General features: G+C 33.6%; 1 protein-coding gene and 1 non-coding gene across 2 annotated transcripts in view; one reads left to right on the forward strand and one right to left on the reverse strand.

The window, feature by feature from the left end:
• FAR1 (fatty acyl-CoA reductase 1) overlaps positions 1–18,076 on the reverse strand; it is a 64,562-nt gene that overhangs the window by 15,928 nt on the left and 30,558 nt on the right. Inside the window, exons 3-9 of the mRNA XM_025357092.1 lie at positions 16,511–16,686; positions 8,791–8,970; positions 5,999–6,176; positions 5,065–5,109; positions 4,831–4,949; positions 3,795–3,862; positions 2,161–2,332 (exon numbers count right to left, since the gene is read on the reverse strand). Of these exons, the coding sequence (XP_025212877.1) occupies positions 2,161–2,332; positions 3,795–3,862; positions 4,831–4,949; positions 5,065–5,109; positions 5,999–6,176; positions 8,791–8,970; positions 16,511–16,686 (938 nt within the window). The remainder of the gene's footprint in view (positions 1–2,160; positions 2,333–3,794; positions 3,863–4,830; positions 4,950–5,064; positions 5,110–5,998; positions 6,177–8,790; positions 8,971–16,510; positions 16,687–18,076) is intronic.
• On the forward strand, positions 9,226–9,332 carry LOC112607551. Its single transcript, XR_003115871.1, has one exon. It is a non-coding gene; the product is annotated as a U6 spliceosomal RNA (small nuclear RNA).

Below are 18,076 nucleotides of genomic sequence, written 5' to 3' on the forward strand. Positions count from 1 at the left end.
ATGCACATGTACCCTAGAACTTAAAGTATTAAAAAAATGTGCTATGTCAGGCACCAAAATAAAATTATGAACATATGAAAAAAAATTTAAGAAGATTTGTGACTCACTCGTGACTAGAAGAATGAGGCAAAAGTGATGCTGCATGACTTCTACGGGTAGCTCAAAAGGCAACACAGCCTCCACCTTACTTGCTAAAAGACTTCCCCTTGAAGCCATCAGCTGCCATGTAGGAAGTCTAATTCCCCTAAGGCTATCATTAATCCTTGCAAAGAACTACACGGAGAGATCCTTATGACATGACAAAGAGTAACATCGGTCCCCTTGCTATTCCATTGCCTCTCTGCCCACCTGCCTCATTCATCTGATCACAAACACACGAAAGACTCCAAGCCAAAACTGCCCAGCGGATTCTTTCTCAAATTCCTGATCCTGACAGAAATAATTGAAAGAAGTAATAAAATGACTGTTGCTGTTTTTAGCCTCTAACTTTGAGATGATTTGTTGTGCAGCAACATCTCCTCTGAATTGTTTAGTAAACTAGCTGCTCACTTATTTTTTTAAAAGTTTACTAAGCCCCCTTTCTTTGTGTAAGGCAATGTGATATATTTAACTTGTTTTATTTTTTGACCCAGTTTTTACTTTTCTGCCCTAAATTATAACAATCTTAATACAAACAAAGCATGCACTGCCATCATTCATTAATTTACACCTGCTTTTTAGCCATGAAAGAATGCTTCCAATGGCAAGTACTGCATTTTGCAGATCATTCTAGAAAAGTCTGAAAATATTTCTTTATCTGTTCTAAAGTTGTTCAACACCTCTCACATATTTCAATTAGCTAACATATAGGGTTAGAAACATCATGGAAAAGCGAATCCACAGACAATACCTACAAGGAACTCAGATCCTGATACACTGTAATTGGCAGATACTTCACTTTTATTTTTTGAGTAGTTGATGGAAGTTCTGGGATCAGCATCTTCTTTATACAAAAATACTCAAATCCTGAAGTCTCCAATCAAAGACTCTACTGTAATGCCATCGTAGTTTAAAAAAATAAGTATTTTTATAGTATATCCCACTGTAATTGTGTGGTAAAGACAGTAGGAGATCTTTAAGTTTGTGGGATTTCAACAAAAACAAAAAAGAAAGAAAGTAAGGCTATAGCAACTATAAGAAAACAAAGTTTTCCATTTGTTATTAACTTTTTTTTTCATAACTATGCCATTCCAAACCTGGAAAATTAGTCAAAAACTGAAATAACCATATTATAAGCTGAATGCGCAGTTGAGATATTTCAAGTAATTTTCTAGAAGCATCCTATATTTTTCACATAAAACTGCACCATCCGTTCAAAGCAAAACTTTTGCCCTTAATCACCTATAATAACTCATCCCTAGGTTTTTAAGAGGGAGAGAAGGGCTCAATTTCAGCTTATAATAACTATGATAACCATGATGTAGGACATTTCCTATATTATGGAATTTTGGAGGATCAATGACCCAATACGATGTGGTCCATAGTTAGTGTCCCCAAAGACCTCCAAATTCTAAGAAATGTCCTAGCATTCTGATTGTGATTAATCAGGTGAGTAAATCTAAAGGTAAAACTCATGCTAGTGATTTTCCATCTCTCCAGCAAGCTTCCACCACCTTACCAATACATAGTGTATTTACTGCTATTCTTCTTACCGCGGTTTCTGACCTGTCAACATGAGTGCAATCGAGCAATAATGCAGATACTCTATGGCTGACACCCTTCCGATAATGGTGCGATAGGCTGTTGGAATTAAACTTAAAACTGGGGCACCTGAATACTTGGTTTAAAGGATTCATCTTGAAGGAATGACTTACATAATATCCTGTAGGAAAAATAAGCGTCAAAGCATTTTAAATATTGTTATTTAGAAAGAAACCTAAAGTAAGACCTAGAATTCAATACATGACGATAACTTATCCAAACTTTAAACAAATTAGAGTGACTTACAACACTACCTTTGCTTTTCTGACAAAGTCTTAAATTCAAGAGTCTTCTCATTCACAAAAGGCTATTAAGCCTTATCATAAGCATAAACAAATACAGAGTTAATATGCATTTTAGTGTAAGCATGGGTTGTTTAACAGTCAGAGGAACAGATAAGACAGAGCTAGTCACCATTACCTTGGGCTTCTTCCAGTCATCCTGAGGTAGATATCATACAGGAATGCTGGGGCCTTATGGCTTACAGCAATCCAGTAATGATATAAAAGATGATTGGAGGTTAGATTTACATTGGGCCGTCTGAAGGCCTGTTCGAGAGGATTCCTCTTGAAAGTGGAAATTACATGGTACTCTGAAGAAGAAAAGTTGTGTAACAGCTTTGATAATAACCATGTAATGAAGTTTTGAAAAAAAAAAATCACGTTTTTACAATGCAAAATATTTTACCAAAGATGTCAGAGTTCGTTCATTTAAAAAACAAACTTTTCTACTCTCTAGTAGCTAAGAGAATATGGTTATTAGACTGCTAAACTCAAGTGGTTTTATAACTGCTGCTATTCATGAATTTTAATTAGATGAATGAATTTTTTCTAAAATTCACTCTTAAAATCCTTTTAATGTTTTACCTATGTCAGTTTACAGTGTCACTTTCTATATTTCACCTCTCTCGATAGCTTCTTTCTTTCTGTTCCTCTTTCCAGACTCTTATTACTGTACTTACTTAAAAAAGGAAAATAATCATCCTTTGCTTAAGATGCTTAAATTAACATACATCAACAGGCTTAAAACAACCCAAAATTAATTTCCGTTGTAATTTACATAGGCTATGTAATGTCAACACAATCAAATCTAGTATCATCTATATTAATACTTTACTGGAAATGTATACTGAGATAGTCACTAAAATATAATGCTCAATTTCAGCTTTTACTAAACTTTATGACACAATAAAAGATTACCAAAAAACCTAACTCATTAAAAATGTTTATTCTTAAAAGAATACTGAAAATAATTAAAGTTAAAATCACCTTAGATTTTATCTTTTTCTTATATGCTCTAATGGTCAATTTTACACTGAAATAAAAATGCCATAGAAAAATTCTAGGACAAATGTCATACAAAATTTACATTGAAATCAAAATTGTTCTGCAGGGGTAATTATTCAATTAGAGGTTAAATAAGATCTATCACTAAATCAATGCCAAAAAAAATTTTACTTTAAATTTGAACTCATCAACAATTTAAAAATGATTCCATTTCAATGGGTTTTAACCATTTCTATTTAAGTTATACTATTCCTATAGAACTAGGAACACATATATCTGCTGTGAATCTGTGAATTTAAATAGATTAATAAAGGTTAATAGAAAATATTCTGGCAAACTGTATCCTACTTCCTAACTCCTTTATTTATTACTCTGAGTACCACTTGATATACCACCTCTTGTAAGAAGTGATACTGTCTATGGATAGGCAATATCAAGACCAAGGGTGCTCACAAGGGAGAAAAAAAGCACTGTTCCCATGCTATAGGTATCTATGAGGGCTACTGCAGATGGCAGCAGAAAAACAGCAAGGCTTAGACAAGGGTAGGGTGGGTGGGTAAGAATAGACAGCAGGATACTTTTAAATTTGTGAAACATTATTAAGGACCACAAGGTAGTATTGGTAGATATTACTTCTAAGATGACAATTAAGAACAAATTGGTAACTCAGTGGCCTTAATGTCTCATAAGTATTCTAACATTAAAACTTCAGGGAGCTTGGTTCTTTAAAATTTATTCTAACATTCAAAAACACAGGTAAAATCATACCAACTTCACCCCAGTGGAAGGGATTAGTGCTGCCTGTTGTACAATTATACACCATGATGTTTCTTGGTCTGCAAAGACAAAGATGAAACCAATTAATCATAATAAGAGGCCAAACATATCCAATCTAAGTCCTACATAGTATTCGAGAAGACATGAGGATGATGGGCATCTACCTCTATACTAATTATTATTTTTTAAATTATCCTTAAAAAATTAGTTTTTACATTAATGACTATTTACAATTACCCTTTCTTCTTCCCCTACCAAAAAGAATTACTTATTAAAAAAAAATACAGACATTTTTTCTTTCATATTTTTCCTCCTTATATTATTAGGAATATCTGTTTTTAAACATGAGGAAAACATCAAACGACCTCAGCTCTTCTTGTCTTTTTCAGAGGATCTAGTTGAAAAAAAATTATGGACTAAGTTTCCTTATGCCAGAAACAACATATTCACATAATCCTATCTTTCTTTTTTTAGGACAGAAAATACTGATTATCAAAAATAAGGGTAGTTTACTACCTAGAAAAAAGAAGTTATTGGGAAGTTTAAAGTTTAAGTGTTACCTGTGAATGCTACTATTACCTTTTAAAGGAAAGATGCTCATGGGTTGATTAAAGCTGCTCTGGTTTAATCAATCATGTTTAATATATGTAATACCATGTTTAATATATGTAAACTACGTTCTGTGAATTTCAGCTTTTTATATATACCAAGTTTTAGTTTGGATTAAAAAATCATCCTTACGGAGTTTTTTTTGTTGTTGTTTGTTTGTTTTTTTCCATTTTTAACCTCTAGTGAACTTGTCTATCCTGTAAATAATACATGAGCATTAACATTAATTTTTCATTACTACTGATGGGAGCACTTGCTATTGTCTGTGATAATACCAACTTTTGGAGTTGGCAGTGCTACTGCCTAAATATTGGTATGGCAATATCTGGATGGAGGGATTAATTAACATTACTCAATAGGTATGTCTTCCCTTTTCAGTTACTACATATTTAATAAGCGACATTGTCACCTCATATACCTATTAACTCCGGAATACCAGGCTGCCGCAAGACTCATGTTGACAACTACATCTACAGGAACAAGATCTGCAAGGGCATTGTTGGAGGCACGTATTGTTCGAAGAATTCCTTTCCCTGCCTTTGTTGAAATTAAAAACAACACCTTAAGATATATAAGCCATAGTGTATATTTAAAGATACACAAAAAGCAGAAAAATGTACAGAATATTAAATAAATCAAAAGGTTTACTTACCGCAATAAAGAGACCACTTGGTCCATTAAAGTTATCAATCCATCCCTAATACCAAAAATTTTAAAAGGGGGAGAAGCTTAGAAACATTATGAAGCTAGAGACTTATTATTTGAACTCTACAACCCCAAATATATACTTGGTAGCTGTCTTCTAAAAACTAAAAAACATACTAGATTCAGGCCACACTATTTCTACCAGTCCCAAACAGAAGCAGTCTTCCTCTGGGATCAAAAATGATTGAGTAAAATCATTTTCAAAGGGTTACCTACTACTCTTCCATTAACTCTCTGCAAAGAGAAATTTATAAAAGAGGGTTTATATTGTTAAATATTTTGGTAAAATTAAGCTTGTTCAAGTTTGATTTTATGCTATTTACTAATTCAGTATCCTGAGACTAGGGAAAATAGTAAATCCTCCTCAAAATTATGAATAAAACAGAAAAATAGAATAATTGTCAAAGCAACAAGAGATGCTGTCACTTACTACCATTACACAGACCTAGGTTTTGCCTAAATCAATTTACCCAACTGGTTTATATTTCTGCTTTCTCTCATTCCAGGAATTCACAAATACCTTAACACCCTGTACCTTTTTTAGCTTTGTGATCTACAGAGGAAGGGGTCTACCTCTTGGAAGATCTGCTTCTTTTTGGTACTAAGAAACAAACCAAATCTCCTCTGACTTAAGAAAATGTCACAGCTTCTGATTTAATTTTCAATTAGGATTTTTAAAATGTTGATCTACATTTCTATACACCCAGCATCACATTACAGAAATGAAAGTACCAATAAAATTAACTCTATGAACACAAAACAGCTTTGCCATGGTAATTCACCTTTAGTAAATAATACCTGTTCTTAAAGAACTGCCAGCTCTTTTTATACAACTTAAAATTCTCAACTCCAATTATTTACAAAGGTTTCTAACAACTTACTGGAAAAGGTTCTTTCCAACTGGCACCAACAATCGATGGCCTTACAATTGCCACATTTAGTTTTGCTCCTTCTTGTTGTACAACATATTCTGCCAATGCTTTTGTGTATATGTATGTATTAGGTCTGTCTCCTATCAATTTTGGCGTGATATCATTTACTAGGCCATCATCCATCCACCTGGTAAAGAAATTGCATACAAATATATTTCCAGATATTTTACTATAAAATGAAAAGCTACTTAATTGAACTTTGCACATTCAAACATACCTGTTGTTCTGACTCAAATCATTTGACAATTTTTACTGAAAAATGGAACTCAGTCTTATTTTTCTTAAACATCAACTACAGGTCCACAATCCCTTATCAGCAATTTCTATATCCAAAAAGATCTGAAAACTAAGAGTTCTTTCATAAATCATACGGTGGATAGAAAAATCTGATCTACACTGACTTACGGTCTTCTTTTTGATACAACTTAGTTTAAACGTTCATATATTTTATATATATATTTGATGAGGAATACTAACCCAGATTAAGTTAAAGTTTTTTCTTATTACATAGTACGTAAGTTATATTCCCTCTCTAAAGTCCAAATAAATTCCAAAATATATCTGAAACCTTTTAGAAGGTTGCAGATTAGGAAATATAGATCTGTATATTACCACCTAATGAAGTAACATGTTAAATTATATACAGTTACAATTAACATACATTTATAATGAACATAAAAGGCATAAAGGCCTAGTATGATGAACAATAAAAATAAATAGAACCATGCTATAAAAATTCAATTAGCAACCTACTATGAAGTCAAAAAATTCCTCCAATTCTCTTTGAAGAAATGGTCTACTCTGTTCATCTGTAAAAGGAGGGTGGTATACTAGGTGGTGTCCATGGTTTTTCCTAAACTTCTATTCTAATACGTTATGTACTTGTTTTCAGTTCTAATATGTTATGTACTTGTTTTCAGTTCTAATACATTATGTACTTGTTTTTCCTTCTTGTCGATAATGTTATGTATGCAAGTAGACTCAGTATATTGTCATACTCTAATGATACCCATACTAATTGACAAAAAGGCATAAAATGGAGATCAAGATAAAATTTTCTTCTGTATATGGAAGTACTTTTTGTATATGAAAGGAAAAGAACATTAATTAAATTGAAGGGAAATTGCTACCCAACTTAGGAAAAATTCCACCATGGAGATGAGATTTGAAAAATGAAAGGGATAGTTGACACATGGGGGAAAAAAACCTGCCTAAACTCAGGAGAAACTTTAGCCAGTAAGCCTTATTATTAGAACGAGTTTACAGAACAAACCCATGAGTTATCTTAAAATTATGTTACCTAGATTTCTTTGCAGCAAGGAAAGGAGATACAGCATTAGCTTACAAGTTCTTTTTCAGTTTCTCAGATGTTTGTATATATTGTTAGTAAGAGAAAAAGTAAAATGCTTCATTAACTTCCACACTCAACTTTTCCCACAGATATTAAACACTTCTGTCTATTGACCTATGAAGAAAATGAAGTAGATATTTGGGACCATCTAAGAAAACGAGTGAGAAAATAGAAATTAGGGAATTACAATGAAAACGTCTTGGTAATTTCTCATACTTATTTTTTTTTACAATCTGTTTCCTCATATTAGCAGGAAAGCCTTAAAGAAAAGACTGTGCTTATTTTAAGAGAAAGCAGCAGATGTTAACTAAGTAGTTAAAGCGGATAGAATCTCTGGAAAGAAAGGAGACTAAAAGAGACAAGGAAAAAGAAAGGACAAAAAAATTCAAAGATATTATATAAGGATTAACAAATGCGAAAATATGGTGGATACTGGAATGTTTATATAATTGCAGTCTATAGAAGTAAAACAGATCTCTCTTTTTCTTGGCTGAACCTTGTCTGATGAGAAAGCCTAAGCTGCAGCAAATGAGAACAAGGTCATGGTATACACTACCTCATTTAATCCCTATCTATCAATACTCACAAATAATTTTCATGTAATAATTGCTGACAAGATCTCAATCCTCAGAAAGATGATAAACAGTAAGACAAAGGGTATGAATTAAAAGACTATGATTCCTCTGATTTTCTAATAATTAAAGGCCCCTCTATAGATATACTCCATGGGTGGGGGGTGGTGAGTGCAATCCTTTAATAAATTAGAGGCCTGCTATTAAACAGGCAGTCATGGGTCTCCACAGGTACTTCTTGGTTGCTAAGATTGATTCCCTGAAAAAGAGAGCACCTAATATCACTAATAAGATGTTCAGGAGCCTTCCTCCAAATGTTACCATTATACTTGGTCAAAAGTGAAAACTACACATTGACTTCACTAACATTTATTTAGATATTAATCTATACAATAAAAAGAATACAGGGGATATGCAAAAAATTTTTTAAGAAAAGAGATAAACGTATGTGTGTGTTTGTGCATGTGTATATGGGGTGTGGTGACGAGCAGAGGGAGAAGAGCTTGAATCCAAAGGTTGTTTTTTTTTTCTTTTTTGAGACAGAGTCTTGCTGTGTTGCCCAGGCTGGAGTGCAGCGGCGCGATCTCGACTCACTGCAACCTCTGCCTCCCGGATTCAAGCAACTCTCCTGCCTCAGCCTCCTAAGTAGCTGGGACTACAGGCGCCCGCCACCACGCCTGGCTAATTTTTTTGTATTTTCAGTGAGATGGGGTTCGCTATGTTAGCCAGGCTGCTCTTGAACTCCTGACCTCATGATCCACCCGCCTTGGCCTCTTTTGGGATCAAAGTAAATGTATATAAATTTCAAACAAACATACTCTAAAGAATCAATCAGCTTCTTGGGATCCACAGGTGGTGGATAGACGACTTCATCAATATGCTTTCGATTACAGTAGGCATATGCTGTTGATACATGCATGAACACTTCCAGATTCTTCATTTGTTGTGCAAGGAGAATAAGCTGTCGCGTTGCAATCACATTTAACTGAACAGCATCTCTGTTTAAAAAGAAAAAGTAACAATAGAAAATTAGGAAGCTATGTTATTTATTTTACCTGTTAAAAAGAAATCTTATTTTCATTAGAAAGGTAGAGAAACAGAGACAGAAATTTTTGTTTCTTTACAACTTAGCCTTTAGCTGTGATTGTGTGCATTTTATTTCCATATTAAATATGTTCACTCTATCAGCTGTGTTAAAAAAAATTTTTGATTATAAAATAAACTGCATTGCAGCACTTAATAATTAAAGTAGAGTGCTCGCTTTGGCAGCACATATACTAAAATTGAAACGATACAGAGAAGATTAGCATGGCCCCTGCGCAAGGATGACACGCAAATTCGTGAAGCGTTCCATATTTAAAAAAAAAAAAAACATTAAAAAAAAAAAATAATAATTAAAGTAGAAATTTAAAAATTATGTAATTGTCCAGGAACAAACAGATAATTTCAGTCTTTAGCTTCTATGCACACATTTTGAAGTCATGCTGGACTTATTTTTAAAAAGTATAATCTTGCATAATATGGATGTGCCTCAGGGAGAAAAAAACAGAATGGCTAAGTAATTTTAAAATGTTAAGGTACAGTCACTAATAAGGGTGATACAGTCAGAGAAAACTCAGAAACATTAAATTATATTAACATATAATCAAGAAAGAATATGTGTATTTCCCTCTTTGTAGCAATCAATCCAAACACTTTTCTAAGGCTACCTTATAAAATTCAAAGGGACATTATAATAAAACTGGTACATTTGTTACAAGGCATATGCAAAACCCCAAAATAATCTATATATTCCCTTCTTGGAATTTACTTGAAGTAAATAATTCCACAAAAGCAAAAGCATATAAGCAGAAAAGTTATCAATGAAGCATCATGTAATAATAAAAACCTACAGAGCCCAAATATTCCCTATGGAATATGGAATGACTCAATAAAGTAGGTATTTTATCACAATGAAAGAATATAAGTCACTAAAATAATTATATGAAGTCTATAAAAACATGAAAAATTTGTATGAATAATACCAAAAAAATACATACAATATGATGTGAAGCAGGATTAAAAACAAGGCTCTGGAATCAGGACTGTGTTCAAATCCTGACTTGGCCTACCTATCAGGACATAAAGTTACTGAAGCACTCAGGCCTCAGTTTTCTTACCTGGAAATGGGAACAGTAATGAAACCTACCTACTAAGACTGGCATAAAATTAAACAAATAGCTTGCAAGCATTTAGCAGTATTTCTAACATAGTCACCAAACAGGCAGTCAACAAATATTTCTTAAGGTAATGAGATGGTGGATAGATTTGCTTTGTATTAAACTTCTGTTTACAGCTTTTTAAAAACTGACCAAGAGATCTATTGTACAACATAAAGACTATAGTTAATATCAACGTATTGTTATCTTTAAAAATTATGAAGAGAGTGGATTTTAGGCATTCTCACCACACAAAGTATGAGATAATGAATATGCTAATTAGCTCATTTGACCATTACACTGTATACATATTTCAAAACATGTTGTACACAAAAACTTTGGTCAACTAAAAAAATAAAAACAAACAAAAGACTTAAATACTCAATACCAGTGAGAAAAATGGCAAAGTAATACACTGTTGTTGATACTACAAACTGACACAAATGATTTGAAGGAAACTAGGACATGTTCAAGTACCAGGAATTACAGAAAAGGTATATTTATTAATCTAGTTAACCTGTTGAAATTAACTCAGAGGAAAAACTTGTTCTAATCTTCATTTTTCAAATAAAAAGAAACTAAAATTCCTTAAAGTTTATTCTAAGTGAATAATACATAAACTGTGGTATGTCAACATGATGGAATATCATCAAATCACTAAAATTATAACTACAGAAAAACTTAGAAATACAGAAATTGTTTCTATATTAAGTTTTTAAAGTAAAATTAGAAAGTCTATATTTATAACAAAGAAAAATACTGTTCAAACACAAAGGAAATTTTTTTAAAAAACAAAAATAGTTTTCAGTACTTTCCAAAATTCTTTTATTTTCAGTATTTAAGAAAAAAATCCAACTATTGTTTTAAAACGCCAGGATATGTCATAGATAGAATCCAGTCCACTTCACTGTAAAGCAGTGCTTTGATGTCTATCACATTTGCAAAACAATGGGGATAGGGAGGGTACTGTTTGGGAGAGGAATACAGAGAATATTTTGTTACAGGTTCCTGAGGACAGGACAAGTTCTGGGTCACCAGGAACAAGGAATAACTCCAGGAGAGAAAAAAAGTCCTGTGCCATATTTTTTCTTTTAATTTAATAGTATCCGAGACCCTATGAAAACATACTAGAAATAATTTTTTTTAATGAAATAATTGGGTTGAGCTCTTAAAATCATGGATGCATCTTTTTTTTTTTCTTCCTTGTCTCAATTGAGGGAGAAAATCTCAATTGTTTAAGTGAAAATCCAACAAGAAAGACATTTCACACAGAAGATACTGTCCACTAGACTATAAGGGAATGCACTATTTTCTTTTACATTTGCAAAACAATAGGGGCAGGAAGCGCAATGTTTTGGGAAAAGTACACAAAGGATATTCTGTTACATGTCCCTGAGGATGGTGACAGGGTTTCTAGGTCACCGAAAATAAGGGATAACTTGAGAGGAACACTTCTGTGCCTTGCCTTTTTCCCTTTGCATCTGTACCTGAGAGCCCAAACCTGAAGCCATTCTGCGCCCACATGAGTAATGTCTAGTATCTCTCTGCCAGGCTAGTTAACCTAACTCTGTTTTACCTCAATCCAATTTCTACTCCATTGACCTTCAGAATGAGACTCTGACATGTGATATCAGAAGTCATTTAGTACTAAACAAAAATAATATTTTCGTTGTTTTGGTCATACAGAGTCATAAATGTATCTTCAATAAGACAGGCTTTTGGGAGAGGGGTACAAAATGAGAAAGTCTTTGTAATTAGAATCCTTCACTAAATGAAGACATGGAAATCACTTCAAAGAAAAATTTAAGAAGAAAAAAAGCTCAATGACCTGAAATGCCAATACATTTTCTTGTTCATCTTTCTTCTACAGGCATCTTAGGTTCTTCAAAGAAATCTATGTTGATAATATTTCTAACGACCTTAAATCAGGGTTCTCATACTTGGCATAACATATACCTAGCAGTGTATTAAAAATGCAGACTCCTGGACCTCATCATCAGATACTTTTAACACATGAAATGAGGTCTGGAAAACTATTTTAAATAAGTTCTCCAGGCCATTTTGACACAAATCTCTTTTCCACCCTCCTGCCTCTGAGAAAATATTGTCTAGATGAGATCTCATCACTACTACCACCATTTTTTAAAAATCTTAATGAAAATACAGACACAGACATTTAGGGAACAATGAGTCAATCTTAGAGTAAGGGGCTCAGTCATCTGTAATTTAAAACATGTCTCCAAAGCTGATTCTGACAGCAATGGTCCTAAAGGGACAAAACAAGGTCCAACAGTGACTAAATCACACCTAAGACTCTTGCTAAAAACAAGAACTCTGGAGTATGATTCCAAAATTAAAAAGTCAAACTTTGGCAAGTCTAGGAATATGCATTTTTAACACACTTTCCAGTAATTCTTAAGATTCTTAATACTTTCTAAAGTTTGATAATCAATGACCAACAAACTCAAGTTTCTTGATCTTTTCTAAGCATCAATCTTAACTTCCATTCCTTTCTGAAAATCTTCCATATTCATACCTTGGGTCTTATCACCCAGAATTCTTCTATTTCTAAAATTTTGTACTATGAATTTTCCCCAAACCACACCATCTGTCCATCTATCTCTCCCTTCAGCTTGGTTTTTGTCCTCAGTTTCTTGCCTCTCCATTACTGTCAACTCTATTGACCCTGTCTTACTTGCACTTCCTTTACTAGTACCTTCCCTTATACCAGATCCCATGATGAACTACTTAAGTCACTCCTTTGATTACCTTCACTTCTCCCCTCGCTTTTTTTTTTTTGAGATGGAGTTTCGCTCTTGTGGCCCAGGCTGGCAATGGTGTCATCTCGGCTCACTGCAACCTCCACATCCCAGGTTCAATTGATTGTTCTGCCTCAGCCTCCCAAGTAGCTGAGATTACAGGTGTGCACCACCATGCCCGGCTCATTTTTGTATTATTAGTAGAGACGAGGTTTCACCATGTTGGCCAGGCTGGTCTTGAACTCCTGACCTCAGGTGATCCACCTGCCTCAGCCTCCCAAAGTGCTAGGATTACAGGCGTTGAGCCACCAGGCCCGACCCTCCCCACACTTTTTGTCAGTATTTCCTTATGAATCCTAAGCCTGATATCTATTTTTCACCTGTCTCAAGATTTAGGAACCACCACATCTGAAAATAAGTGAGCTCTATCTACCTTCTCTCAACTCTAATAGCATTTCACATATGTTCCTTAATAAATCCTTATTTTCTATCCTATATTATGGTTATTTTGCATATCCTATCTCCTCTAGATCACATGCACTTTGCAAATAAGATCTGTGTGCAATTTATGTTGGTTTCTCTCCCAAGGTATTGGGCTTAACGTTGTAGTAACATCTGAAAACTTCCTCCCAACAGTAAAAGCTTCATGCCATTTTTTATTTGTGGGTTAACTTAACAAGTAGTTATGAAGAGTAACTGTTAGTGAAACCCTGTCTCTACAAAAAATACAAAAATTAGCCAGGCATGTTGGCATATTCCTGTAGTACCAGTTACTAGGGAGGCTGAGGTGGGAGGATCACTTGAGCCCAGGAGGTCGAGGCTGCAGTGAGCCGTGATCTTGTCATTGCACTCTCAGCCTGGGCAATAAAGGTGAGACCCTATCTCAAACAAAAACAAACAGTAATTCTTTCATACGAAGTTGTTATATGCCTACCGGGAGTATTAAAGAGTGTCTGACCCAAACCTAACGTCCTATCACCACTTGGATGTCAACATACATTAAAATTGCTTCCCAGAAATAATTTCAATGTAATGACAAGGGCTAGATCAATGAACATACATGCCTTGAAAAAGGAAGAGAAGAACAATGTAATATGTAAGATGCCTTCTGCTATGGCATCTCTAGTAAAATAAGAAAATAATAATGAGAAGGTGTCCTTTTCATTAATGGTAGCCTTGCTTACCCTAGGGGGACAGAAAGAAAGTTCCCTGAAAGTGCTGTACTTTGATTCTACTTGTAAAGCTTCCCTTTATGAGTTTTACCCTAATCAATGTTTCCTGTTCACCTTTCAAAGCATACAACTTCCCCCGTTAAGTCAATGAGGACTATACCACCATTAGCCAATATCTACATATGCTTTTCATGAAAACATGCTAAGCTTCATAAAGCTGTGTGAACTCTTTCTTTTGTCTATGAAGGCAATAATAAAAGCCAGAACTATGGGGGCAAAAAATCTATTATACTGACCACTTCACACTAATGAATTTTAGGAAAAGATAAAGCACCAAAAATTAGAGATCACATTCTCAATCTTGGAATTGCTAGTTAAAAACAAATAGTTAGACCTATATACAAAAATATATACACACAACGAAAATTTTAAATGTAAAAAATAAGGAGTTTTGTTAGTTTATGAGGGCATCAGTCCCTTTAAGATTTCTTATAGGTGTTACTTTTAAAAATAATTTTTAAAAGTCATTTGTATACAGCTTTATTTGAAGATTAATACATGTTCACAGTAGAAAAAATAATATGCAGGTAAGACTAAAAACCTACCTGTAACTGCAACATTCAAAGATAAATGTATTATCAGCAAATATAGAAAGACATGTACATAAATACATCTACACATATATTTTATGAAAATAAGATGATATTATAGTCCTAATAACATTCTTTTGTCACCTTTGAATCATTAACACATAACGGCTGCACAATATTTTACCTGTCGGCTGCACAGAAAGAGCTAAAAAATAAATAAAGTAACTGCTACACATTCAGATTTCCTGTCATGGACAGGCAAACAGACATCACTTAAACTTCCTGAAGGAAAAAAAAATAATCTTTTGAGAAATGTTACTTCAATTTTATAAATCAGGAAGCTGAGGCTTAAGGAGGTTAATAACTTACACAAACTCACCAGTAAATAAATGATATGGTCAAGATTAGAACTAATGTATGTAATTCCAAAGCTCATGGCCCTTCCATTACAATGCTGCCTCAGCTTCCTCAAGCGTACAATGAATTTGCCTATAATATTATAGTAGGTAAGGTGACCATGGAATAAAATAATTAATGAGAAAATAACTTGAAAACCCACAAAGGACTACTGCAGAGATCTAAGGGACTATTACAGTGCCCTCACCTGGAATACAGGCAAAACATACTGTAATGCTTTGGCACTGAACTGTCACCTTATATAATGTTGACTGATGTTTATACTTCCGTATTAGATAAAGACAATATGGGGAATAATAGCAAATCTTTTGTAATTAGAACTTAATTTTTAATATTTTTTTATTCCTAATTATTTTGTTTGTAGAGACAGGGTCTCATTATGTTGCCAAGGCTGGCTTCAAGCGATCCTCCCACCTCAGCCTCAGAACTCAATTTTTAAACTTCTAAAAATGTATTTTATTTTTAAAATTGGCATAACTGTACATATTTATAAGATACATAGTGGTGTTTTGATGCATACAATGTATAGTAATTAGATCAGGGTGACTGGCACATCTATCATCTCAAACACTTACCATTTCTTTGTTAGAGCATTCAATATCCTCCTTTTAGTTATTTATCTTTAAAACATTTTAAAGAGAACGTTTTACATTTCAAGTAGCTTTGAAACCTATACCAAGTCTATACCATTTTAATTGGCATGAGACTATACAATTAGATTGACATTATAAAAACTGTATTTTTAGCCACACTGTCGAAAAGAATGCTCTGAATTCAGAACCATTATTTGAAATGCATACTCATTACATTTTTTAGGAATAGTGGACATTTAGAGTCTTTTTCTTGCAACAGGCATCGTGAAAGATGTCTAAATTATTTTTTAAATTAATGTCCAACATACCTTGCCCCTAGCACTACCACAAAAGTTTGAAAACAAAAAAACTTTATTATTTTAATTTATAAGTGTGTGATTTAAATTTTTAAGCAATTTTACCTTATCCTGTAAAACCTGAGCCTAATTTTGTTTATTTTCACAAGGATAGGATGTCAATTAGAAGAATAAAGCTGCTGGGGTTTAGGCTTCTGAAGAAACAGAAGATAAACACTATTAGTTGTTAAGACTAAGTTTTCTTCTACTCCATTTTTTGCCTCTTCCCTGTTGCATGTTTAAATTCATGGCAACTTCTTCCAATAAACATGTATTAGTTATCCAAGGTTTTTAAACTGAGAAGAAGAAGAAGAAAATTCTTTTAACACTTGGTAGGATACTGAAAGCCACAGTTAACATATGGCAAATAGTTTCAAATCACATTCAAAACAACTTGACTAAAAAGTAGAATTAAAATGAGATTTTTAAATAACTATACTGAAGTCCAAATATTATATAATTACCTGTACTTACCTTAAATTTTCATTAAACCTTACTGTAGCTGCACAGTGGAATATAATATTTGTAGAATCTATGATCACCTCTTTATCTTCTTCACTAAGAGCCAGTTTAGGTTGGGTGAGTTCGCTGTTGATTGCTATAATTTTCTCTCTAAAATCTGGATTTTCATCTCTCAATCTGTCAAAGAGCTATCAAAGGGGAAAAGTATTTTAGGGCAGTATTTTTCCACTTTCTAACACTCATTATCACCATTTTTTCCCAACAAGGATGACTATTTTTTTAGAAACTTAAACTATGCAATTCCTAAAGTTGCTATTCTTAATTGCTATTATTCTGTATAGAAAACACCCTATGAGTCCTACACTATCATCCCCATTTTGCAGATAAGGAATCTGAGACTCAGAGAGGTTAAGGAGTTTGCTAAGTACATAAAGCTGGTAGTTCAGAGTTGAATTTGAACTGTCCATGCCTTGGCTGATTAGATTGTATCACCCCTCAGAATAGACTTCAGCAATAGACATCAGGACAATGTTTAAAATGATCATTCAGATTTCTAAAATCTAGATCTTAATTTTTCACTTCACTTCATTTTTATTTTATTCCCTTTTGGTAGATTAGAGAAAAACATGATTTACATTCTACCTAAAATTTTAGAACAAATTTTTAAAAAGGAAAACAAAGTCAACACGTTAAAGGAAAAAGTTGGTAAGCAAATGCAAACTAGAAACTGAACAAACTTTGGAAGTATTACATATACAGGATTTAAGCTGCAAATTCAACATTCTTTAAGTGTACCCAAAGGAATAAATTTTGCTAGACAATCAGATCACAAAATGATTACAGTTTAAAGGCATATTCGATTGTGAGTCAAGTTAAACTTTTTATCCCAGATTTGACAGAGGAACACTGATGCTACCTCCAGGTCACTGCACTAACACATTTGAAGTTCATACTTGAGGTTTAATGGGAGTCTTAACTTAAGGAGAAAGACAAATAACATATCAGTGCTCACTTTTACCTTCCTGGATGACTTTAGTATATAACAGTCTTCTCGCTCTTACTGATAGCTTCTACTGCTACTTCCACTGCTAGCACATGACTTGAATATTAATGTATTCTTATATTAATAAAAACTTACTATTTCATATGAGCCAGGCAGGAACCTTCTAGATTCTAAAGACACAACGAAATGGCCGTTGGTCCAAGTAAATGTACAATTAAAATATAGTGTTCTAAGTAATAACAGATAAGTGTTATGGGCCTGCATAGGAGAAACAACTAACCCAGCTTTGAAGGAACACACACAAGCTGGCTTCTCAGAGAAAATGACACTTAACAGAATGTGTGTGTGTGTGTGTGTGGTATGTGTGTGAGTTAGGGACAAAAGAGAGGGAGGAAGGCCCTGAAATTGCAAAGTAGAATAATAGTGTTTCTAGGCAGAAGAAGTAGTATGTATAACCCCTTAGAAATCAGAAAGCATTAACATGCTTGGGAAATTAAAAATAATTCAGTCAGCCTAGAACATAGAGTATGCAGGAAAAAGCGGCCAGAGTTGTATGGAGATAAGAAAGGCCAGAT

The sequence above is a fragment of the Theropithecus gelada genome, chromosome 14 (genome assembly GCF_003255815.1).
Source record: "Theropithecus gelada isolate Dixy chromosome 14, Tgel_1.0, whole genome shotgun sequence".
Lineage (NCBI taxonomy): Eukaryota > Metazoa > Chordata > Mammalia > Primates > Cercopithecidae > Theropithecus > Theropithecus gelada.